This window comes from Daucus carota, chromosome 1 (assembly GCF_001625215.2).
Source record: "Daucus carota subsp. sativus chromosome 1, DH1 v3.0, whole genome shotgun sequence".
Taxonomy (NCBI): domain Eukaryota; kingdom Viridiplantae; phylum Streptophyta; class Magnoliopsida; order Apiales; family Apiaceae; genus Daucus; species Daucus carota.
In genome coordinates, this window is record NC_030381.2 from 26447555 (window position 1) to 26470207 (window position 22653).

At 32.6% G+C, this 22653-nt stretch overlaps 3 protein-coding genes across 3 annotated transcripts; 1 reads left to right on the plus strand and 2 right to left on the minus strand.

The window, feature by feature from the left end:
* Window positions 1–1527: 1527 nt before the first annotated feature.
* On the minus strand, window positions 1528–8880 carry LOC108205355 (bifunctional riboflavin biosynthesis protein RIBA 1, chloroplastic). Its single transcript, XM_017375290.2, has 7 exons — window positions 8563–8880; window positions 5703–6084; window positions 5047–5268; window positions 4511–4833; window positions 3589–3718; window positions 3118–3414; window positions 1528–2258 (listed from the first exon to the last, which is right to left on the minus strand). The coding sequence occupies exons 1-7, from the start codon at window positions 8610–8612 to the stop codon at window positions 2001–2003; spliced, it is 1662 nt and encodes a 553-aa protein (XP_017230779.1). The 5' UTR covers window positions 8613–8880; the 3' UTR covers window positions 1528–2000.
* A 5601-nt stretch (window positions 8881–14481) lies between these two features.
* Window positions 14482–18908, plus strand: LOC108208584 (dicarboxylate transporter 2.1, chloroplastic). Its single transcript, XM_017379118.2, has 4 exons — window positions 14482–15362; window positions 15770–16083; window positions 17825–18273; window positions 18571–18908. Exons 1-4 carry the CDS (start codon window positions 14580–14582, stop codon window positions 18684–18686), a joined length of 1662 nt encoding a protein of 553 aa, XP_017234607.1. The 5' UTR covers window positions 14482–14579; the 3' UTR covers window positions 18687–18908.
* A 130-nt stretch (window positions 18909–19038) lies between these two features.
* Window positions 19039–22091, minus strand: LOC108198205 (uncharacterized). Its single transcript, XM_017365971.2, has 7 exons — window positions 22031–22091; window positions 21711–21886; window positions 21042–21172; window positions 20850–20946; window positions 20374–20590; window positions 20132–20238; window positions 19039–19775 (listed from the first exon to the last, which is right to left on the minus strand). Exons 1-7 carry the CDS (start codon window positions 22032–22034, stop codon window positions 19332–19334), a joined length of 1176 nt encoding a protein of 391 aa, XP_017221460.2. The 5' UTR covers window positions 22035–22091; the 3' UTR covers window positions 19039–19331.
* Between the last annotated feature and the right edge of the window lie 562 nt (window positions 22092–22653).

Consider the following 22653-nt stretch of genomic DNA (forward strand, 5'->3'; position numbering starts at 1 on the left):
AGATGTTTATTATAATATAAAATAATTATTAAGTGATTATGAAATCATTATTGAATATCACATATGATACTATAAGATTTTGATACGCATGTTTAAAATTCAAAAGGAATGCAACATATATATCTGAAAATCCAAGAAATTGAAGATTATCCTCCCACTATGTGTCCCAAAAATAATGTTTTTTTTAAAAAAAGAAATTAATAATTTATTATTAAAAATCATATTGCATCCACACTTATAATCAAAACTAAATAAACGCGTAAACATATAGCTGTTAAATCATTCCTTACAATTAAGTTACTTGACGAATATTAAAAACATTCTAAAATTAGTTTTCTATGACAAATTATTGTAATTTATACACACTTGCATACAAAGGGGAAATAATTATTATCTCCATTATATTATTAGAAAAATTATTCCGATGAAGTATTAAGACAGTTTTGATAATTTTGGTTCCCTCGCACTTTTTTAAGGCTATGTGCCTATGTCCAATAATAGAAGTAATTTTTGATTTAAATTTTAGTTTAAATTAAAATCATCTTTTCATTCTAAGAGTTTGATCTAAATTTTGGTCAAAATTCATACATCAATATTTTATTCTTCAAACTATAAGATTTCTTATTAATATAAACTTAATAAATTTATTAATCAGAAAAACATTACATTGAAACAAAGAAAATAAAAGAAAATTTAACAATTTATTTAATCAACTAAAATAAAAATTATAAATAATCAAAACTATTCCGAATAAATATTGTTCCCATGCTCGATTAATACATCTCAAAATATATGAGCTTTTTTATTTTTTGATATCATCTAAGAAATTGTTGAAATCTTTTAGAATTTAACATTTCAATTGGCTCTGGTGATATAGGTTGGTGAACATTGCAAGTCTAAATTTAGGGTGGTGTGCTGTTAAAAATGATTGTACTGTCACAAAAAGTATATTTTTTAAAAGTTAAATAATTGTTTGGTAATTTTTGATATTTGCTTATTTTGAGTTATAATATAAAAAATAATGTTTTTGACGAAGTTTGATAATGAAATCTATGACAACTTTCTACAAAAGTTGAAAAATAGCTTTTTCCAAAAGGGCCTACTTTTTCTAAAAATCAGTTTTTCAGCTAAAAGCTGCTTCGATTCACCATACAATTTTAGGCCTGTTTTTCAGGAAAAAATATATTGTTGTCTGCAAAAACAACACAAACAATACGTTAGGCGATAGCAAAATAAGTCCAAATTTGGAATAAGCCACTGTTGAAGTTGCCCCAGGAGATAGAATACCGGTGACTATAAAATAGTAACATAGTAAAACCAGATTCAATAGATTCATAGTTGTGTAGTGTAAGAATGTAATAGTAAAGATTTATTTGAGTGATCACCTACTTGAACATGCTAACTTCTGCCTCCGGCTATTTTTTTCGGTCTAAGTCTGACTTTTTACACAAAATACATCTTTCAACTTAATATCCATTACCTTAGCTAAGCAAGAAATATAACTACAAAAATTTCTAAAGCAGCATAAACTACAAATAACGATACTATACCCATAAATCCTGAGAAGTTGGAACAACGCAAGTTTTTCCCGTATGGAATTCTAAGTCATGCCGCTTACACAGCTTAACTGTGTAAGCCATTCTATCCCCTGAACATACACATCTTACAGATTCCACGTCAGAAATGGGAATTTCATGTAGCTAAAGATAGTAAGGTCAGTTGTACTAGGTTTCACACTGTCGTCCAAATTCAGTTACAACCATAAATCCATGCCAATATGTCATGGACAAGATCTCCTCTGTGAAAAACAATAATGTCCCCTTTGGGTAAAACAATGATGTTTCTGGGCATTATATCGTAAAAAAATTCTCCTCTCATGAATACGATCTTATTGAGTTTAATCAATGAAATTGAGATTATATTACCTTTGGATAGACATTGCAGAAAACACTATCTAAACATCTCAGTCGTGGCCATTTTCTGAATGAGGAGCAAGCACACTATGACTCTGATGTCTCTTCTGTACTTGGTTTACCATTTTCAGGGATGATATTGCTGGCATTGCTATTATACCCTTGGCCATAAACATGACCCATTTTTGCCCGTTTTGTTTCTAAATATCTCTTGTTTTCCTTTGTAATAAGGGTTACCAGAGGAACTCTTCCTGACACTGCTAAACCATAACCCTTGAGTCCCACATATTTTGAAGGGTTGTTTGTCATCAGTTTCATCGTTCGGACCCCAAGATCTCTTAGTATCTGCCATTATCACGGAGGTAAATATCTCATATAATTAACAGTACAGAATCTGTGAGAAGAGAAATCAATGGCAACAATTGGATGATTTCACATATTAAGATCAATCATGGTCCTCTTAAAGATTAAATTCTGAACTTGTAACATTTGAAGTTAAGAAATTATGTAACTAAATTTTCAATTGTGATTCTGTTTTATATTCAAATGTGAACATCTATTCCAATTTCAATTAGTCTCCAGTAACAACCACAGCCGGGTTTAGTTTAGTTAAGAGTTAATTATCAAGTTGTCACTGAAGTGGGCTTAATGTATCAAGTTGGTCACTAAACTCAAAACAGTGTCAAGATGGTCACTGAAGTGGCCATAAATATCAAACAGGTACCTTGAAATATAAGTTCAAACAGTAAAAATATTATTTATAAAGTTTTACACATTATTTTTAAATGTTACCACAACCAACAAAAAAGTTATGACTTCTAATATTTATGATAATATATTTAGATTTTATCAAGCTTATTTATTATTTATTTTTAATTAAAACAAAAAAAATAACTATATAATAAAATATAAATAATAAATAAAATTGATAAAATATAAATATATTATTTTAAATACTAGAAGTCATAACCTTTTACTTGGTTTTGGTAAAATTCAAAAATAATGTGTGAAACTTTATAAATAATATTTTTACTGCTTGAATTTATATTTGAAGGTACTTGTTTGATATTTATGTACACTTCAGTGACCATCTTGATACCGTTTCGAGTTCAGTGACCAATTTGATACATTAAGCCCACTTCAGTGACCAACTAGATAATTAACCCGTTTAGTTAATATAATGAAGCAAATTATTAGGAAATACCTGAGCACCAATACCATACTCTCTTGAATCAACAGGCAAACCCAATTCTTCGTTGGCCTCCACAGTGTCACGTCCATCATCTTGCAGGTTATAAGCACGAAGCTTGTGTCCCAAACCAATTCCTCTTCCTTCATGACCACGGAGGTATACAAGTACACCCTTTCCTGCCGCTTCAATCTGTTTCATTGCCAGCCCGAGCTGATTTCCGCAATCGCATCTTGCCGAACCAAATATATCTCCTGTGAGGCATTCTGAGTGTACCCTGACAAGAATATCTAACCCCTCCCCTACTTCACCCTGTTCAAAACAAACATTGTAAATAGACCCAAAATTAAAAATTAAAATTACTGGAAACAAAATGGAAATAATTATCCTAATTATAGTATTTAAAATGTGAAAGAGCTGTGTGCATTACATAAAAGTGCGTTAAAGAAATTAGAGAAACTCCTGGAAATCTTGAATATAACCCACCTTGACCATTGCGATATGTTCAATCCCATCGATGATTGACCGATAACAGTAGGCTGTAAAGGGTCCCCACATGGTAGGTATTCTTGCAGCTGAAGAACGTTCCACTAGGTGATCCCTCTTCCTTCTATATCTGCAAATTATTAAACATGACTTGTGTTAATATAATGCAACCTAATGCAATTACATGCACCAAGGTTGTCACAGAAAAAAAAAAAGTATCTTCTCAAGGTAGATATGGAGAAGCTGAAGATGCAAAAAGACCAGATAGTAATACCAAAAGAACTAGAAGTTCATCAGGGTACACACTTGATCTGGCTTATAATTTTAGGCTAAAAAAATTCAACCATAAAAAAAAACATAAAGAAATCAAAAGAGAGATGTAACAATCTAACTAATAACAAAAATGTGGTTTAGAGACATCCCTTCCTCTATGAATAAATATGATTCTACTAATCTACTCCTATCCTGTAGAAAAAGCACATAGCAAATGTAATTTTCTTTTATAAGATGAAAAAGTGATATGGGTTCATCTTAAGTAATAAATTTTGTGGACATTAAGTGCTCTGCCTCTCATGTTAGCACTATTTCATATCTAACGATTACCATTTTTAGAAAATGAAAACCAAGGTAAAAACACTTACTTAACTTATGGAGGTAGATAGCCGATCAATCTACTTACATTGGTGATACTCAAATGCTGTTCTGATGGTTATACATAGGGACGGACTACCAGATTCTACAAAATTACTGGATTCTACATAAATGATAAAGGCAGACAAATTGAAATCATACAAGATAATTTTAAGACATCAACTAAAGAGGATATCATATTCATGAAAATTTAATACATAGACTCAAAAAAATGCAATAATAAAAATATATACGAGCATGTTCTTGTGCTATGACAAATTTCAAGTCCTACCTGATAAGATCAGCGATGGAAACAATTTTTAAGTTCTCCGCTTTTGCAAATTCCCGAAGCTTTGGTAATCGAGCCATTGATCCATCTTCATCCACAATCTCACATAAAACAGAAACCGGCTCAAGTCCAGCCAGCATAGTGAGATCAACTGATGCTTCTGTGTGACCTGCTCGTTTCAAAACACCTCCCTCTCTGTATCTCAATGGAAATATATGTCCTGGGCGATTAAAATCCTGTGGTTTTGAATCTTTGGATGCAAGAGTTAGTATTGTTGTTGCCCTATCACGAGCTGACACCCCTGTAGTTGTACCCCTTTTTGCATCCTACAGGATTATATTGATACAGGTAAATAAGTCTAAGCAGCATTAATCTTGACTTCAATATATTTGTTACGATTGATCATCATGTGTCAAGGTTCAAAGTGGATGTGACTTCAAGTATAATGTTAATATTTTGTGAAGCATCATAATAGAAAATTCAAACTACTTATGGCAATCTAATATTAGTTATAGACACAGAAAAAAGGGATTACATACAACGGACACTGTAAATGCAGTAGTAAGTTTCTCCTCGTTATCTTTATGAGTAACCATCTGAGGAAGCTGCAATCTCTCCAAGTCTTGCTCTTTCATGCTCACACAAACAATTCCAGTTCCGTGCTTCACAATGAAAGCCATAGCCTCGGGCGTAACCTTTGATGCCGCCATAATTAGATCCCCTTCATTTTCTCGGTCTTCATCATCTACGACCACCACCATCTGCAATATATCATAATAAAGGATATATATGTGTTCGTGAGTCGGGACATACTCTGGTACAAACCACTAGATGAGAACTAAATAGGAACCCCTGATTTTTCAAAAAAAAAAAAGAAAGAATAGGAAACACAGAGATCTAATAGGTTGAACATTCAAATCTTTGTATAAACAAGAGTTACCATTCCCTATTTTAGTTTTATGCACCCTTAAGTGAAGTTAGTATATTAACAAGGTGAAATATAAAAATAATTTGTACCCAAGGTTAAGATGGTGGCCCTTGAGAAGAATAATCATACTAATAGAGATGCCATATCTTTGATACGAGGAATCTTATTGATTCCAATTCATCTCTCATTCAATTGGTTCCTATTCGAGCCTATATATAAATATATAGTAAAACAAGTGCCCAAAAGGGCAAGTGTAAAAGAACCAACCTTTCCTTGACGTATGTCTTCAATGGCCTCTGGAATGGACGAGAACCCCGCTGTGGGATGATCCAAGTCATACTCATCACTATCAGTAGGGAAATTGGTGCCAGACGGAGTAGTTTCTGCTGAGAGTGTTCCTAGAGATACTGCATCAGACTGTACCTTAATACCAGATGAGGATGAACTATGGAGAGCATTTTTCCTGCTTTTCTTCACAAGAAATAAGCTTCCATTTACAGGCAGTAATGTTGATTTGACTTTGCCATCAGCTTTCATACTAAAGCCCAATCTACCACCCATCCGACAAGAAGATTCTGATGTAAATCCATTTGAATTAAACAGATTCACTAACTGAACACCATTGGACAAAGACAGGCCATTTACTGTCCTGTACATGAAATACTTATCAGAACATATGATAGTACAACAATGGATGACGACTCGTTGATCAAGCATGTTAAAACGGTGGTGAATAATATTATTACAGCTAATTATTAAAATAAGAAAACAAACGAATTCTGACAGCCTTATATGGGTGGACTTCTACCTATGAATAAAAAAGCAAATGATTCTGACCATTTATGGGGTCAATTTGGAACAAACAACATCCACCTGAAGTATTCTGCATAGAAAAAGTGGTATTCTAGGTTTATTACCTCAAATATCCAACTAAAACTACAGTCATGAATTACACGGCAACAACAGATGAACAGAGATAAATTTATACCTAAAATTGCTTGAATAATACATGTTCAAGTCTCCACTTGAACCTTAAAGCAATTGAAAGAAAATAGTTAACCTTTCACAAGCCAGCACAACTAATCTATACCCTTTATTATCAAGCGAAACCCCCTTTCAATGGAACATCAGAAGTCCGAATGCCAAAAAAACAAAATTTGGTCATCATCATATAATGTTTTCTATTTAATAATAATTATTATTACAGTACTATAAAAAGACTTCCATGTTGATCAGAATTTAGTAATGTAATGACTATCCCACCAACAGAATTATATTGCTAATAAAACTATTCGTTTTGACCTTTAAAACTCAAACAATTTAATATATGAAAAACTCAATAGAATTCATATCATGTTTTAGTTATAAAATAAAAAGTAGTCCATATTGAATTATTAGCAAAGTCCATATTAATACAAAATTTACTTCAAGTCCGTCATTCACAAGATTGCGATAAAGAAGAAGAAGGTGGTGCCGTGGTGGTAACATTATCATTAAAACGCAAACTCCCTCGATAATGATGTGATGTCACTATAACCATTAGAACAATTGTTCATGTTACAACATATAGTAAAAAGATCGAAACACAAGACATCATTAAAATTTTTTTATAACAAATTAGTTTTAAATTAAAGTTATTTAACCTAAAGCTATGTTATACTTCCAGATTAATTTGTCAAACTACTATTGAAACTACTACCATTACTACACCTACAAGAATTCCAACTAGCATTACACATTACATTTACCTATTAGACTTCTAAAACAATTATAAACTAAAATATTAAAATTTTACAAAAGATTAAAGACCTTACAAGCCAATTTAAAATTTGTTGTTGCTGGATATTTTTTTCATCTCTTTAGAAATCATAAACAATATAATGATTTTACCAAAATAAAACATATCATTCTAAAATAAATCATATCATAACATGTATTTGACAATGAATTTTTCAGGAAAAAAATCAAAATTTAAAATTTGATCAAATGTCAATACATAGAAAGTTTTATATCTAAACGATGATAATGTAAATACATATATTAAGAAGATGATAATTAATCAAATAAAAAGACGTTATAATTATGATAAATAATACTGTATATTTTAAAAATAAAAAATTTAACTTGTGCTTTGCATGGGTCATAAGCTAGTAGAAATTATAATGTAAATACAGGTAAAAACGACATACATAAATAATTCTCTCTCTGTCCCTCTCATTTCTTTACACTTTTTTCAACTGCTTAGACACACATTTTAAGGTGCATATAAAGTATAGGTTTACAATTTTTTTAAATTATTCTTGTTCTGTATAAAAATTTAAACATTAAAATTTTATTCACAAGAAAAAAGAGTTTAAAATAATTTATCAAACTATATTTTATAAGAGTCTTAAAGTGTGTGTCGAGTCTCTGTCCACCAATGTAAACAACTAGGGGGATGGAGGGAGTGAGTAATACGTCTCAAATTTATGATAAATCACAATGACAAACACAAAGTTAAATAACATAAACTTTAATTCAAAACTTCTAAATGAAGGGAAAAACCACAAATCCCTTAAATATGAATTTAATTCAATAATGGAGGCGCTCTCCGACTCAGCACTATCGAATACAATCACCTCCCTCTGATACAAGACTCTCACTTTTTGTATTCCTCCACACACCTTTTTGGCTTTTTCACTACTCACATTGTCTAATAGCTTTTAACACATAAAACAATCAGGATATACTAGTTAAAACTCAGGTGAGAACCCCAGAACCGACGATTCTACATTTTTTCCAGAAAAACACAGGTAATTAGCTGTCTTCCTCGAGTATAGTGGTTCTGCAAATTTTGTTTAGCAGAACCTCTGATTCCCAAACTCTCACCTATATGTTATCCGCAACAAACTAATACAACAATTTCCCCAGCTGAAATCTAAACTACAGCACATTCTATCGAAAACCATACATTAAACACCAATCTAATATTCATAAATCCAATTAAACAAAACAAGAGGATGAGAATCAAGGCACTTATCACAAATTCGAGAACCCAAAATGAAGATTGTCAAAATGAACAAAAGGGATTATTACACAAAGACAACATAAGCATTTGCAACAATAAAAGATGGGAAAATGAGCTTACTGTAATCTGGGCAAAGATGGTGATGGGCAGGACATGTTGAGAGAAGCCATTTTATTGATATTAATTTTGAGGTTTCAGAATCTTGGTGGATTGTAAAAACAGTTGACTGGTTTTTTAAGGATTTCTCTGTGTACAAGGAAGAAGAGTTTGGAACAGCCCACAAACTGGAGGAAGAAACTTGTGGGTCATGCAGCCGCGCCACCAACCAATTTTATCCAATCTACCCCCTTGTCTATTCAGATTGGGGAAATGAAAAGCAATAACAATTCATCCCTGAAAAAGAAACTCATTTCTAAATAAAAAAATCTTTTGATCAGCAACATAAAATACTCTTCATTTTTTGAAATATTATTATTTATTGAGTAATTCACAGTTTGCATCCCCTAACTTAGGTGGTTTTGGCGATTTGGTAACGTATTTATAATGTTGGCACTATGCCCCCCTCAGCTTATAAATATTAAACAACATACACCCCAGCTGTGTTTCTCCGTTAAGATACTAACGGTTGACGTTATAATACATAATACAGTACCATGCAGTTAGCCAGCAAACTTTATGTACAACACCTGTGACTCATCTTCTCCATCACAACAAATCACAACAAAGCTTATTCATCACAGCAAGCCAAATTAGTAATGTAGACAGTTGGTAGTTGAACGCATAGACATTAGAAATAAATTATCTAAGTAAGTTTAATATACTAAATATTAATATTCGATTAGTCGATAATTATTATGATATTTTATTGATCATGTTCAGTTCAACTGTTACAAAATTATTTCATTAATTAGCATCGGTTATTAATTTTTGTGATACTAAACGTATGCCAGTACTCTATCTCTAATATTATTTTGAATATATAGTATTTATTAATAATAAAATTAAATACAAAAAGATATGTAATGAATCAAATAAAAATAGAATTAGAATTCTCATCTAAAATATTAGCGTTTGAATAAATTTTGTACACTTCACAATAAATGTAATAATTAACATGAAAAGATAATTTGAAAATGTGTTATAACTTATAATTTATAGATTTATCAAAAAAAGAACTTATAATTTATAGACTCTAGAATAAGTGCTATTATCTGTCCAAATATATTCGAACAACTTATCATATTTTTTTATTTCACATAATTTATTTGTATCAAAAAAAAATAATTTGAGAAATATCCAATATAATTTCTTATTAGAAAGACAGTCATATCCGAAAAATAAGTTGAAAATACGAAAAGTTATGTGTTCAAATTTTAATAAGAGAATTATTTATATGAAATAAAAGTCTAAGTAGTAGAAACAATAAATGGAGCATAATAATTATCATCGATTTTGTGAAATTTTAAGATTACAAATGGATTGTAAATGTATTAGAGTTTTATTAGTAGAATGATAGAAGGACAAAAAACAAAAACACCGTTTAATTATTAAATAACTCTTAAATAACATTATTGTACACGTATCATATCAAATATCCTTTATTATAATACCTGAGTCTACTACACTATCCAGTTAACCAATCAGAAAAGAGGAATTATTTTAGGGCCAATCAGAAGTCATTCCTAAATTTTAGACCAATCATATTCATTTATCAACTTTCCAGTCTACCACACAGTTAACCAATCAGAAAATAGAAATTATTCTGGGACGAATCAGAAACCATTACTAAATTTTAGAATCAATCATATTTATTCTTCAACTTTCCTTCTATCACCTAATGCAGTTAACCAATCAGAAAATAGGAATTTTCCAAGGACCAATCAGAAATCATTCCTAAATTTTAGTCCAATCATAATCATTCTTCAACTTTCCTTCTACCACCTCATCTAGTTAACCATTCAGAAAATAAGAATTGTTTTAACCAATACAATTTTTTATTATACAATATAATTAATCTAACTCCTTTTAATTATAACCAATCAGAAAAGAAGAATTATTTTAGGATCAATCAGAAGTCATTCATAAATTTTAGACCAATCATATTCATTTATCAACTTTCCAGTCCACCACAGTATGCAGTTAACCAATCAGAAATTAAAAATTATTCTAAAACCAATCAGAAGCCATTCCTAAATTTTAGACCAATCATATTAATTTTTCAACTTTCATTCGATCGCCTTATGCAGTAAACCAATCAGAAAATAGAAATTTTCCAAGGACTAATCAGAAACCATTCCTAAATTTTAGACCAATCATAATCATTCTTCAACTTTCCTTCTACCACCTTACGTAGTTAACCAATCAAAAAATAAGAATTATTTTAACCAATATAATTTTTTATTATACAATATAATTAATCAACTCCTTTTCGTTATATGATTATAACTCATATAACTAGACTTCTTTTCATTATCTAATTAGAAATCATCTAAATAGATCATAATAGAATTTGAGATTTACTTTAAGTAATTTTAAATAATCGTTCGGTGCGTAGCACGGGTAAAACGCTAGTTTACATATCATGCTTCTTATGGGATGAACAAACTATTTATTGAGACCTACAGAACCGAATGATAATCATCATTCAAGTGTCTTAATAGGTGTCCAAACAATTAATCAAGAGACGTGAAGAATACAATTATAAAATATAAATATTATAATACACACGCACAAGTGAAATGAAGGTGGGTATATTATTTATGAATAAAGATGCTCTTTAAATTTAAAAAAAAAAATCTAATGATGTTGTCACGGTCAAATACAAAATAGTGATTCCAAATCAATAAGATCATTTATTTTATATCTAATCTCAAAAGTAAAACAAGAACTGATAAAAATTTCTTGAGCATGTGGCAACCTAGTGACAACTAGTCGGATATATGTCAAGAGAATTGAAATAATATGATTTATTAAAGTTGGAAGAATTAGAGAATTCATTCTCGACTATAACATTGAGATGGGTTGATAATTTGTAATGAATTTTAGGCTAGAATATATTCTCCACATACAGATGCTCGACAATATTAAATTCAACATGTTCTTATAGATTCCCAAACTCTACTATTTGGAGAATCATTTGATTGTCAAAAGATTCATCCAAAAATTATTTTTTTTCTTATGTAATATACATTAAGAAATTCTTCCCACTAAATATTTGTTAAACGGTAGATTAAGTACAATTTCAATGTTTAGCTATATATGGTTTACTAATATTTAATAGTAGAATGATGCAGCACAAAATTAAAACTTATGATTAAAAAATGAAAAAAAAGCAAGTGGACACGACCAGCAAGCCTGCCAAACCCACTTTATATCATGCACAATATTACATATATAAGTAAAAGTATGCCTAGGTCGCTTTGCAAGGTCTGGATAATAAAATGGTCATGCATTGGACATGCTCTAACATAACAAATAACATCATTAACGGATTCACTTTGTATCATGTTTATACAATGCAACACATACAAGAAAAAGCATAACAAGGTTACTTTACAAGGCCTAATCCAGCAAGGGAGCTGTTCTACAACCATAGTTGGATATGTTGGCTTATCCAACCAACTCATGTTTAACCATTCAAAATAGTAATCAACGGGTAGGAATTGAAAAACAATTATGCTTACTCTGTATTATATAGCGTACGTACGCTATATAATAGAGAGTAAGCGTCTACCTCAAGAAGACTTACGCTATATTATATATCTCCCAAGACAAAACAAGACTACCACATTCTGCACATCATATTCAGAGTTTACGAACCCAGCACACTCAATAAATCTTTATCCAACATAAATCAATCTCAAACACAACACCATACATAAATCTTTGTCATACATAAATCAATTATTGTTTGCAACTTGAAATTCGAAGCTTGTGTGTGTATATGTATGTATTATTGTGTACATATGTATCTATATTCTATATGTCTTGAAAAACTCTTGTTCAATTTGATGTGTTTTATAAAGTGTATGTATTTTAATTTATATGTGACCGAGTATATGGAGTTTGATTTGTATGTTATAGAGCTTTGATTCAATATGTATGAACAAACCTATTTTTTCAATTAATTTACTATGAACTCGATTGCAGATTTATGTGGTCAAGTTTGTCAGTATTTTGAAAGTTGTTGGCTTCTTGAAATTTAGGAGATGGTCGTATTATATGTTGATAGTTCATCAATTTTGGTTCCGAACTTACCCTATATTATATAGAGTAAGTTCAGAAATTTTTAGTTTTAAACAAAAAACTAAGTACAAACTAAGCACAAATTCTGTACTTACTCTCTATAATATAGCGTAGGTTCAGAATTTTTTTAGTTTTAATCTGACCGTTGATTATCTATTTCAAGGGTGAAAGATGGATTGGTTAGATAACAAAACAAAACATATCCATCTGTGGTTGGTGAACAGTTTCCATCAAGCAAAATGTCCATGTGCCAGAAGTGCTCTAACATAACAAATAACATCATTAACCTCTATACCGCTAGTACTGGTACTAATATCATCATGGTCAACTTTGCCCAATAATATTGTGCATACAATGTTAACCCGTTAATCCGCACCGCTTGACTCGTCGTGTCGGTCACGAATTATCATTTTTTGGTTAGTAACCCGGTGGGACGGAGGTACCTTATAGCTTTTAGGGGCAGTTGCCCCCACTTGTTTCAAAATTTTGGTATATTTTATAATTTAATATTCTATTCTTACTTTCATGATTAATGCATGTCGTTCATAATCATTTGAGTGTGGGTTCAAATCTCAGTAGTTTTGTTTTGATATATTGTATATTTCTTATCACAAACTTATATATTGATATAATCAATTAATTTAAGTCACTTTTGATTGAGTTAAAGTTTGACCTCAAAAAAGAGTTTTTTCGTGTAATTCTTGCCCCCATTTAAGTGAATTTCTAGATCCGTCCCTCGTAACCCGGTATGACCTGACACGCCTTCCAGTAATAGTGGTTCCTTGCCCGGATGAAACATGTATGGCTCGGTTCGGCCGACACTGACGCTGAGAGACGAAAGCTACTTTACCTCGTATCATCTTTCTACAGGTCAAAGCACTCCTTTTGATGGAAGCGCCACATGTTATACCTTCTTATAATAAATACAATAAATAGTTATTTGTGTTATAATAGAAGTCTTGGTTTTGAAAAAAATGGATGAGAGTTGGGCCCATCGCATCTGAACCGTAAACCGGCATGATAAGTTTGAACAACCTGTTTGGTCGGCAATAACAATGACATGTAATATTTTTAAGTGGCTCATTTGTAAAATTTATCACAAGGGTTATGAAAGAAAGATAACGCTATTGAGGACATATTTGTGAAATCTATTTTAACATTTCCAAAAGAAATATAACACTATTGAACTTACTTTGAGAAACATCTCTATTAAAAAACTTTTTTAAATTTATCTTATTGAAATATAGAGTTAAGTTCTATGAAGATCACTTTTTTTTAAAGACCGTGGAGATCACTTATGTTCAGCAAGTAAAACATTGCATAAAAATATTGCAAAACGTATATTATTACAAATCATGTTGTACAAAATTATTATTTCATTTTAAATCTTGAATATCATATAAATTTTACATGTAGAACATTACAAAATGTTTTATTCTACAAAATATGTTTAGCTGGCGGAACATTTGTTGAATTTGCAAAACATACATTATTTACTTATTAAACATAGACGATCTTCAACAATTTCATAAATACATGATATTTGTAGAACATACTTCACAAAAAATGTATTTTATAGTGTTTTGATTGCAGAACATACGTGGTCTCTGATGAAATTGTGATCTCCATGGAACTTTCCTCTTAAAATATAACATAATATTCATTTGAAATTTTTTCTAACATCTTGAGATTTTAAATTGTCGGTGTTTAAGTAGAGATTCTTTATTATTGTTTAGATATTTTTCTGATAAATAAATATTAATAATATTTTTCAAGAATGTATGAACCATATCTTCCCCACAGATTCCAAACAATCATACTCTGACACATGTCCATGTCCTCTCCAAGATTCACCCGTCTCTCTGCATGAACACAGACCAAACTCAACTACAATGCACACCCTCACAAATTCCTCCACCACCGCCGCCGTCTTATTCCACTCCTCACGCATCCCAACGCATCTCCGACCAACTCCCCATTCACTCAATATCTCCCCACACTCAATATCAACCATCCACTCAATCTCTCCCCACACTCTCTGTTGCTCCCAGCCCAAACCCACAAAAACCCAGACCCGGATCCGACCCATTTCATCATCCCCTGAGCAGAACCAACTCACTGATCCAACCCCTCAAGAACAATCCAAGCTAATACCCTTGATTTTCTCAATCTCAGTTGGGTTATTCTTAAGGTTCTTGATCCCAAAACCCCATGAACTTACATTACAAGCATGGCAACTACTCTCAATCTTTGTATCCACTATTGCTGGCTTAGTCTTAAGCCCTTTGCCTGTTGGAGCATGGGCTTTTTTGGGCTTAACTACCAGCATTGTTACAAAAACCACTACTTTTTCTACTGCATTTCATGCTTTTACTAATGAAGTTATCTGGTTGATTGTGATCTCATTCTTTTTTGCTCGAGGTTTCGTAAAGACTGGATTAGGAGACAGGGTTGCTACTTATTTTGTTAAGTGGTTGGGGAAAAGTACTCTGGGATTGTCTTATGGTTTGACATTGAGCGAGGCTTTGATTGCTCCTGCTATGCCTAGTACTACTGCGAGAGCCGGAGGGGTGTTTTTGCCTATTATTAAGTCGTTGTCGTTGTCCGCGGGGAGTAAGCCTAATGATCCTTCTGCGAGAAAGCTGGGGTCTTACCTTGTGCAGTCTCAGTTTCAGGTGAGCTTTTCAGGTGTCTGAATTTGTGGTTAAACATTGAATTCTTTTATTTATTTTTGCAAAATTTAAGCCTTTGTCATAGTGCCCATCCGTGTGAGTGAACGATGCCACGGATTTTTGTTTATAAAATCATATGATGTAGAAGTGTTGTAAATTTGGTTGAGTCTATTGTTCTAACATATATAATACTAGATTTTTTGATGGATGTTGAAATTTGTTGGTACTGAAATGTATTTGCAAGCCATTATAATCATTGGTATAGTAGTTATTATCTAATTGCTTTTGGCGGTATAGAAAAGGATCATAGAGTATATATAGCAAGTAATGGCTGTTGGTTCGAAAGTATTCAGTTCTGTAATTGCTAGTATATTTGAGGCTTATAATCCACCGTTTCTGATGGATAACAGTCTTCTGGTAATTCTAGTGCACTTTTCCTGACTGCTGCGGCTCAAAACTTATTATGCCTCAAACTAGCCGAGGAACTTGGCGTGATTGTTTCAAATCCATGGGTTGCTTGGTTCGAGGCTGCTAGCTTGCCCGCATTTGTATCTCTTTTAGCAACTCCTTTGATCTTGTACAAACTTTATCCTCCTGAAATAAAAGATACGCCAGAGGCCCCTGCTATGGCAACTACGAAGCTGGAGCTTATGGGTCCAGTCTCAAAGAACGAATGGGTTATGATTGGTACAATGGCTCTTGCAGTCTCCTTGTGGATATTTGGGTATGTAATATTTCTCACTTCACATTAATTTTCATTTGATGCTTTATGTTGTATTTGGTTGGGGTGAATGAATATGGAAGGAATGGAATGATATTTGAACTATGTTTTGTACATTTGTTTATAAATTTCATTCCTTCCTCCATTCCATTCCTTCCACCCAATATTAGATATCACACCCCCAATTTGGGAAGGAATGCTGCATTCCCGACTATTCTCAATTTCTTTTTAAATCACATCATAACAATTTTGCACTCACTCAATTTTTTTCCAAACTTTCCCTCCTACCTCTATTATTTTCATTTATTTTTAGTCATTTCATTCCATTCCATTTCATTCTCCCCAACCAAACACAACAATAGAGTTCTATAAACCAAAACAAAAATACCCATATAATCAAAAATTAAGTTTGATAAGAGTCCCAAATGTTTATATAAATTCTATCGGCTAGACCGGAGGACCTGACAATTATCTTGTATTAGCGGACTAACTAATTTACATCTGATGCTTTAGTAGAAAAGATCTTCTAAGTAAGATATCTTGAGAAAAAGTTAAAACATGTGACGTTTTAATTCTCAATCCCACTGTAATGGAGAGATTGAGCACAAATTCTTGGATAGCTGTGTGACCAGTAAATATTAATCCAATGAGGGTAGATCCAGGCATATATTAGTGGCGGGATGGAGGTCATAAACCAAAATTAAATGAATTTTTATTTTATGCAGTTAAACATTCTTACTAGGGACAAGAAACAAATATACAATAGCGAGGTTATTTATTTTTTAGTAAATGAATAGTATGTTTGTTTCTCGTATAATGTTTTTATTAGTTTAGATAAAGGTTTTGATTTAAAATTTATATGTTTTAAGTGGTAGATGAAATCATGTTTAAAATCTAGGTAGAGTCAAAAAGTTAACTAAAACTTGATGTCTATAACAATAAAGTTCGAGTATGTAATAAATGAAAGTGTTTAGTAATTTTGAAGAAGATGTTAGGAAGTCACATTTTGAAAACAAGTACTTATTGAATGGATAAAGTAAAAATCAATTTTAACTAGATAGAACGAGAAATGCACATGAGTGGGAGCAGGGGCGGATCTAAAATGATTATTTGAGGGGGCACTAGGCAAATTTTCGGAATTCGCCCTTATAATTTCAAATATTACAGGGGCACTTCTATAATTTTATAAGATTTATAACAATGAATGAATTTTTTTTTAAAGGGGAACACCCCCCCCCCCCCCCCCCCACAAATGTCCCTTACCAGATCCGCCCCCTTACTAGATCCGCACCGCACCTGAGTGGAAGAGAATCCACGTAGGCCAAAAATCCACAACGTTGTTGCATGCAAAGTTTGTATGGATATTTAGAGGCATTGTTAACTGACCAAAAGATTTTGGTCTTAGTTCCAATGAAATCTTATTAGATTTTTATTGAGTAATTAAGTATTCAATTGGTTTTATTGCTTAATGCATGTAGCAAAATTATTACTTTAGCTCATCAATCCAAGTCAAGACCCAAAAAATTTACAGTATCATATTATGAGACATTACATTGTGAAAGTGTGCTATAAATTTTTGGGGATTCGTTGTTTTGTGAACTAATATAAAACATTGCTTCAAATGATTAAACTATTTTTTCAAAGCAGAGTTTATTGTCTGAGCACAAAAGTAATTCAAGACTTGCATGACTACTGTTTTATTTTATTTGTAATACCAGTTCATAAACTAATATTTATTATTTAGTGAAGCTATAGGTATATCAAGTGTTGTTGCTGCTATGATTGCCTTGTCTATACTTTTGTTCTTGCGGGTGCTTGATTGGGATGACTGTTTAAGCGAAAAATCAGCCTGGGATACTTTGGCTTGGTTTGCAGTACTTGTAGGAATGGCAGGTCAATTGACAGATCTTGGAATTGTGGCCTGGATGTCTGGTAGTGTATCACAATCACTTCAAGCTCTTTCTTTGAGCTGGCCTGTGGCATTTGTGATTCTTCAGACAGCTTACTTCGTGATTCACTATTTATTTGCGAGTCAAACTGGTCATGTGGGAGCTTTATACTCTGCTTTCCTCGCTATGCACTTGGCATCTGGGGCACCTGGGATGTTGTCAGCTCTTGCTTTAGCTTTTAACACTAGTCTATTCGGCGCTATAACACATTATAGCAGTGGTCAGGCTGCTGTTTACTTTGGAGGTATGTTAACGGTTAACCTCCTCATATCATTCTCTTTGGACACTTTGATTCTTCTCAGTACTTTTAAAGTACATACATAAATGATAAATATTAATCTCTCAAGTCCTAAAGGCTAGAGGATAGCATGTATAAAAACATTTTCTTCATAATAAATGAGCCCATTCTATCTTGCAGCCACCAAAGTATCAGTCGATTCTGTCATTTGCATGATTTGTTTGTGATTGATACTTTAAAAATATTCTGTGTTATGTTCTTTTATTTAGTCTAATTATTATGTCTATATTTTGTTGTCAACAGCTGGCTATATAGAGCTCCCTGATATATTCAAGATAGGTCTGCTAATGGCCCTTGTTAATGTCTTGATTTGGGGTGGTGTTGGGACCTTTTGGTGGAAATTTTTGGGTTTATATTAATTTCAAGTTGCACAGCAGTAAATATTCTTTTGTAGACCTGTGTGGAATCCTAAAGCTCGGAAAACTGTCACAGTTTTAGCTTTTTTATATTGATCCGAGCTCTCTAAGTCATTAGTCTGGTGTAGTAGGAAGTTCCACTAATTTGTAAATTTTGTATAACTATATTTTATGAAGATATAGTGAAGTATTTGCTGCCTCTGGTATAAAGATCTGATACACTCATTGTTGTGAGGCCGAGGCCATTGTTTTTCCTTTTCTGCAATATCAATCTTTGAAATGCTTGTGTCCTATAGGGCAAAAATTACATTATATGGAAGGCATTTTTACAATACAACACTGGTTTTCATCAATGCCAATTGATCACCAGTTTTTATGTAGTACAAAAGATCATGATAATTTCGCGATAGCATTTCTAGCAGGTGCATAAGAAAAAATTTCAACTCATCCCGATTCTTGACTGACATATTTCTGTGTAATCTGTCTGTATGTTGATCAAATGCTGATAATCCTCATGCACTTCAGTCTTGATATTTAACGCATAGTGGCACTCTGATCTCTGTTCATCTGTATTTGATATATTTACAATTAGTTTACTAGTGCTCATAGTCATACATATGTATGTGTCTGATTGGTTTTAGGCTATCACTATCTTGGAATTTGTTTGTCGATATCCATTCCATAATCATCAAAATCAATGTGACTGCTATACTTTCTACGGTCTCGAGCAGGCCGTTTCAGATTATCAAATATTTCATCCAGGGACTCAGTTTTGGAGGCCTCTGGGGACTCTTTGAGGTTATTTTCATCCGATTCACGTAGATATAGGAATTTTTTGGCTTCAATATTGGTCTTAATACTTTGGAAACCTGTCTTCATGGTTTCCCAGGTTGCTGTAACCCTAGACTGCGATGTGCTTGTGGTGTTACTAGTGTCACCTCCATCATTTGAACTTTCTACAGAAGGTCTGTTCACTGATGAACTTGGGTCCATCTCATCTTCCTTCTGATGTGATCTTACAGCTTTATACTTCTTTCCAATGATTTCGCCATCCCCACTCGAACTGGCATTTGATTTCTTATCAACCGCAACCTTGTCAAGACATGGATAACATGTCAGTGAGATAAATTACCCAGTTCACCTTCTCTTCTGATCAATATGGGCAAAGAGCAAAAAAAAAAAAAGAAGCAAATTGAACAATGCAATAAAACACTGCTTCTGCAATAGGCATAAACATCCTGAGAAAACTGCAAGAGTCCACACACACACACACAAATAGTTATGATGTTGATTACTAACAGATTTAATTCATCCCCAGATGAGGCATATAAAATGTTCCAGAAAGATAATTGGAATTTCAAATATGGTGGTTGCAGTGTACAACTAAGTGAAAGTACTTGGTTTGTTAAACATATATAACAATTTTTCGCAGATAAGTTGGTATATACCGTGCTGTTACTGGCAGATTCAATATCTGAATTTGCGTCGTAAATGATCCTTGCCAATGGAATGACAAGCTCGCCAACTTTATGTCCTTGCTGAAGCCAAGTCCGTTCTGAGAAGACAGGGAAATGTTTCAATTTGACAATATGTCGACTTGAGAGAAATAAGCATATCCAAATTTAAGTAGCTTGGATATGCAGTTGTACCACAGTACTTCTGCAGAGAAAGCTCAGAAATTAAAACTAACCTTTCCTCAATATGATTACTCCAGAGGGATCATACCCGTCTAAAATTTCAGCAGCTTCACTTTGGTAACTAAATATTTTCCAATTTCCAAGATAACTCACAATGCGGTCAAAAAAGTTGCTGGTGATCAATATGGTGTACGTAACCATGATAAGCGGATATATTTTATTGAATCGTCTACCAAAGAAGGGCACAGCATCATCGATGTTCCCCATTCTCTGTGCTTGTTATAAGATTTTAATCAGTATTCACATACCAAATGTTATAATCAGTACCTAGATGAAAGAATGTCAATGACCTTGTAAATGACATGATTCTGAGAACCTTATATATTATGTAATAATATCAACATTAATTTGCCTTTGTTAAGTACCAGCAGTTGAAGCAAAATTAAAAGAGACATGCTGATGTTTCCAAAAGAAATAAAAATAAGAACAGTTATATATGCGGAAATTAGAAACTACAAGAACATATAACCTTTTCAAAAACTGTCTTGCGGGTTTTGACACTTTTAGGAAGCCGGATAAGATTGAGAAAATTGTATGAAATAGGAGCTGCATATCTTGCAACCTGCCTGGTATTCATATGGAGTGAGATGGTAAAAAAAGCACAGAATAAGTAGCAATCTGAGTACTGTATTGGACAAAATGCAACAAGGAATATACCTACCCACATATCCTAAGCAAGCTAACTGAGCTTGTTTGTCTCGGTGTAAATGAGAAAAACGTTAATGTTCCAAATTTGAACAGAGAGTAGTATGTGCAGACACACATATACACGAGAGGAGTAAAAGCAAACCCCTGCAAAAGTAAAAGCAAAATGAGGAGACAATTTTTAAGATTCCAGTCATAAATTCATAATATGCCAACTCCCCAAGTAAGAAGCTTCGAAGGACTAATTTTACGTCTAACCAATCATGATATCAGCAAAATGTTCAAATGTGAATATTTGAATCTACACAAGTACTTAAACTAAGACAATTTTCAATTCGATGATTTTAGCCAGTGCTACTGCGGTGACATTTTAGTAGTTACTACCGATATGAAACATAGTATAAAATGGAAGAAAATTACGTTAAATATATAGCCCCAGACACCAGAAAATGATCATGTAGAAAAAGCGAGGCTTAAAATAAAAGACAAATCCTCATATTTCTCTGTTTTATATTCTTTAAAAGGACCAAAATTTATAGGGTCGATCATGATAAACTGCTACGGCAGGTTGTTTAGGTACTAAGCTCGTAGTTAGGCATTTGGTTAGTCGACTTAAGGAGAACTAAAGCCTTAATAGAACTTATAAAAACTGTAGCCTTAATCAACATATTGTGGGAAGAATTACCTGCACAAGCACCTCATGTTTCCCAACCAATTTTATAAGATTCGAAAACAGAGACAAGTCTACTCCGCTAGGCAGTATAGTGGCCTCGGCTAAAAGAATAGAAGCTGACAAGAAGCCAAGAATGATAGAGAAAAGTCTATCAAGTTGTTTTTGCAGGATGCACCGCCAGACCAACTCTGCACCAAATTACCACAATGATTTTTTACACATTGGTCATATATGCAATTTCCTGGTTAAATTGCAAACTTAATATTTCATTTATTTTTTTAGAATTAATCTGTCACAAATGTAGTAGGAAAAAAATGCGTAGTTTAAGATACCCATAATATCTAAGAAAGACCCAAAGGTTCCAGATCTCTGAACCCTAAAGCTTGAAACGTATTTCCTGAAAATTTATGATGATAATCGACTTAGAAACCAAATAATACAATAAAATAAAGATAATTAGACACATTACTGGCTAACATTGCAAGCACAAGTCGAAGATTTTGAGATGCTTACAAAATTCAGAATATTTTCCAAATAATTCGAACATGTGTAATGTTTAATTGGGCCAAAAGTGTAGGGATGTAAAAAGAAAATATTCACATTTGCGGAAGATTTATTTGTTGGAAAATTAAAAGTCCCTCCATGAATGATTCATAATTACAGTAATTAGGTAATACCCATAAAACGAAAAAGAAATGACTGGGTTAAGAGCAAACCATCCAGTTGAATCACGGTGTTCATAATTCTTTAAAGTGTCTTCCAGCTCAAGAGCTTCTGTTACAGAACTTATGTATTCGCTGTGAACAAATGATTCCAAGAATAAGTAAATTGTAACGTGATAAGAACACACATACAAGACTTAAGTAAATTGTTATGCGAGTTAGTAGAGAAGTAACTAAAAGGATAAGAGTGTATGCAACCACAAAACTAGTTGATCACTTCAGATAGCACATAC

Coding starts and splice junctions, on each gene's coding strand:
- LOC108205355 (XM_017375290.2), bottom strand. CDS start 8,612: ATGGCTTCTCTCAACATGTCCTGCCCATCACCATCTTTGCCCAGATTA. Junction 5,269..5,702: donor AAGACATACGTCAAGGAAAG/GTTGGTTCTTTT, acceptor GATATATTGCAG/ATGGTGGTGGTCGTAGATGA. Junction 4,834..5,046: donor CTGCATTTACAGTGTCCGTT/GTATGTAATCCC, acceptor ATAATCCTGTAG/GATGCAAAAAGGGGTACAAC.
- LOC108208584 (XM_017379118.2), top strand. CDS start 14,580: ATGCACACCCTCACAAATTCCTCCACCACCGCCGCCGTCTTATTCCAC. Junction 15,363..15,769: donor TTGTGCAGTCTCAGTTTCAG/GTGAGCTTTTCA, acceptor GATGGATAACAG/TCTTCTGGTAATTCTAGTGC. Junction 16,084..17,824: donor GTCTCCTTGTGGATATTTGG/GTATGTAATATT, acceptor TTTATTATTTAG/TGAAGCTATAGGTATATCAA.
- LOC108198205 (XM_017365971.2), bottom strand. Junction 21,173..21,710: donor AACATGAGGTGCTTGTGCAG/GTAATTCTTCCC, acceptor TTACTTTTGCAG/GGGTTTGCTTTTACTCCTCT. Junction 20,947..21,041: donor AGCTTGCTTAGGATATGTGG/GTAGGTATATTC, acceptor TATGAATACCAG/GCAGGTTGCAAGATATGCAG.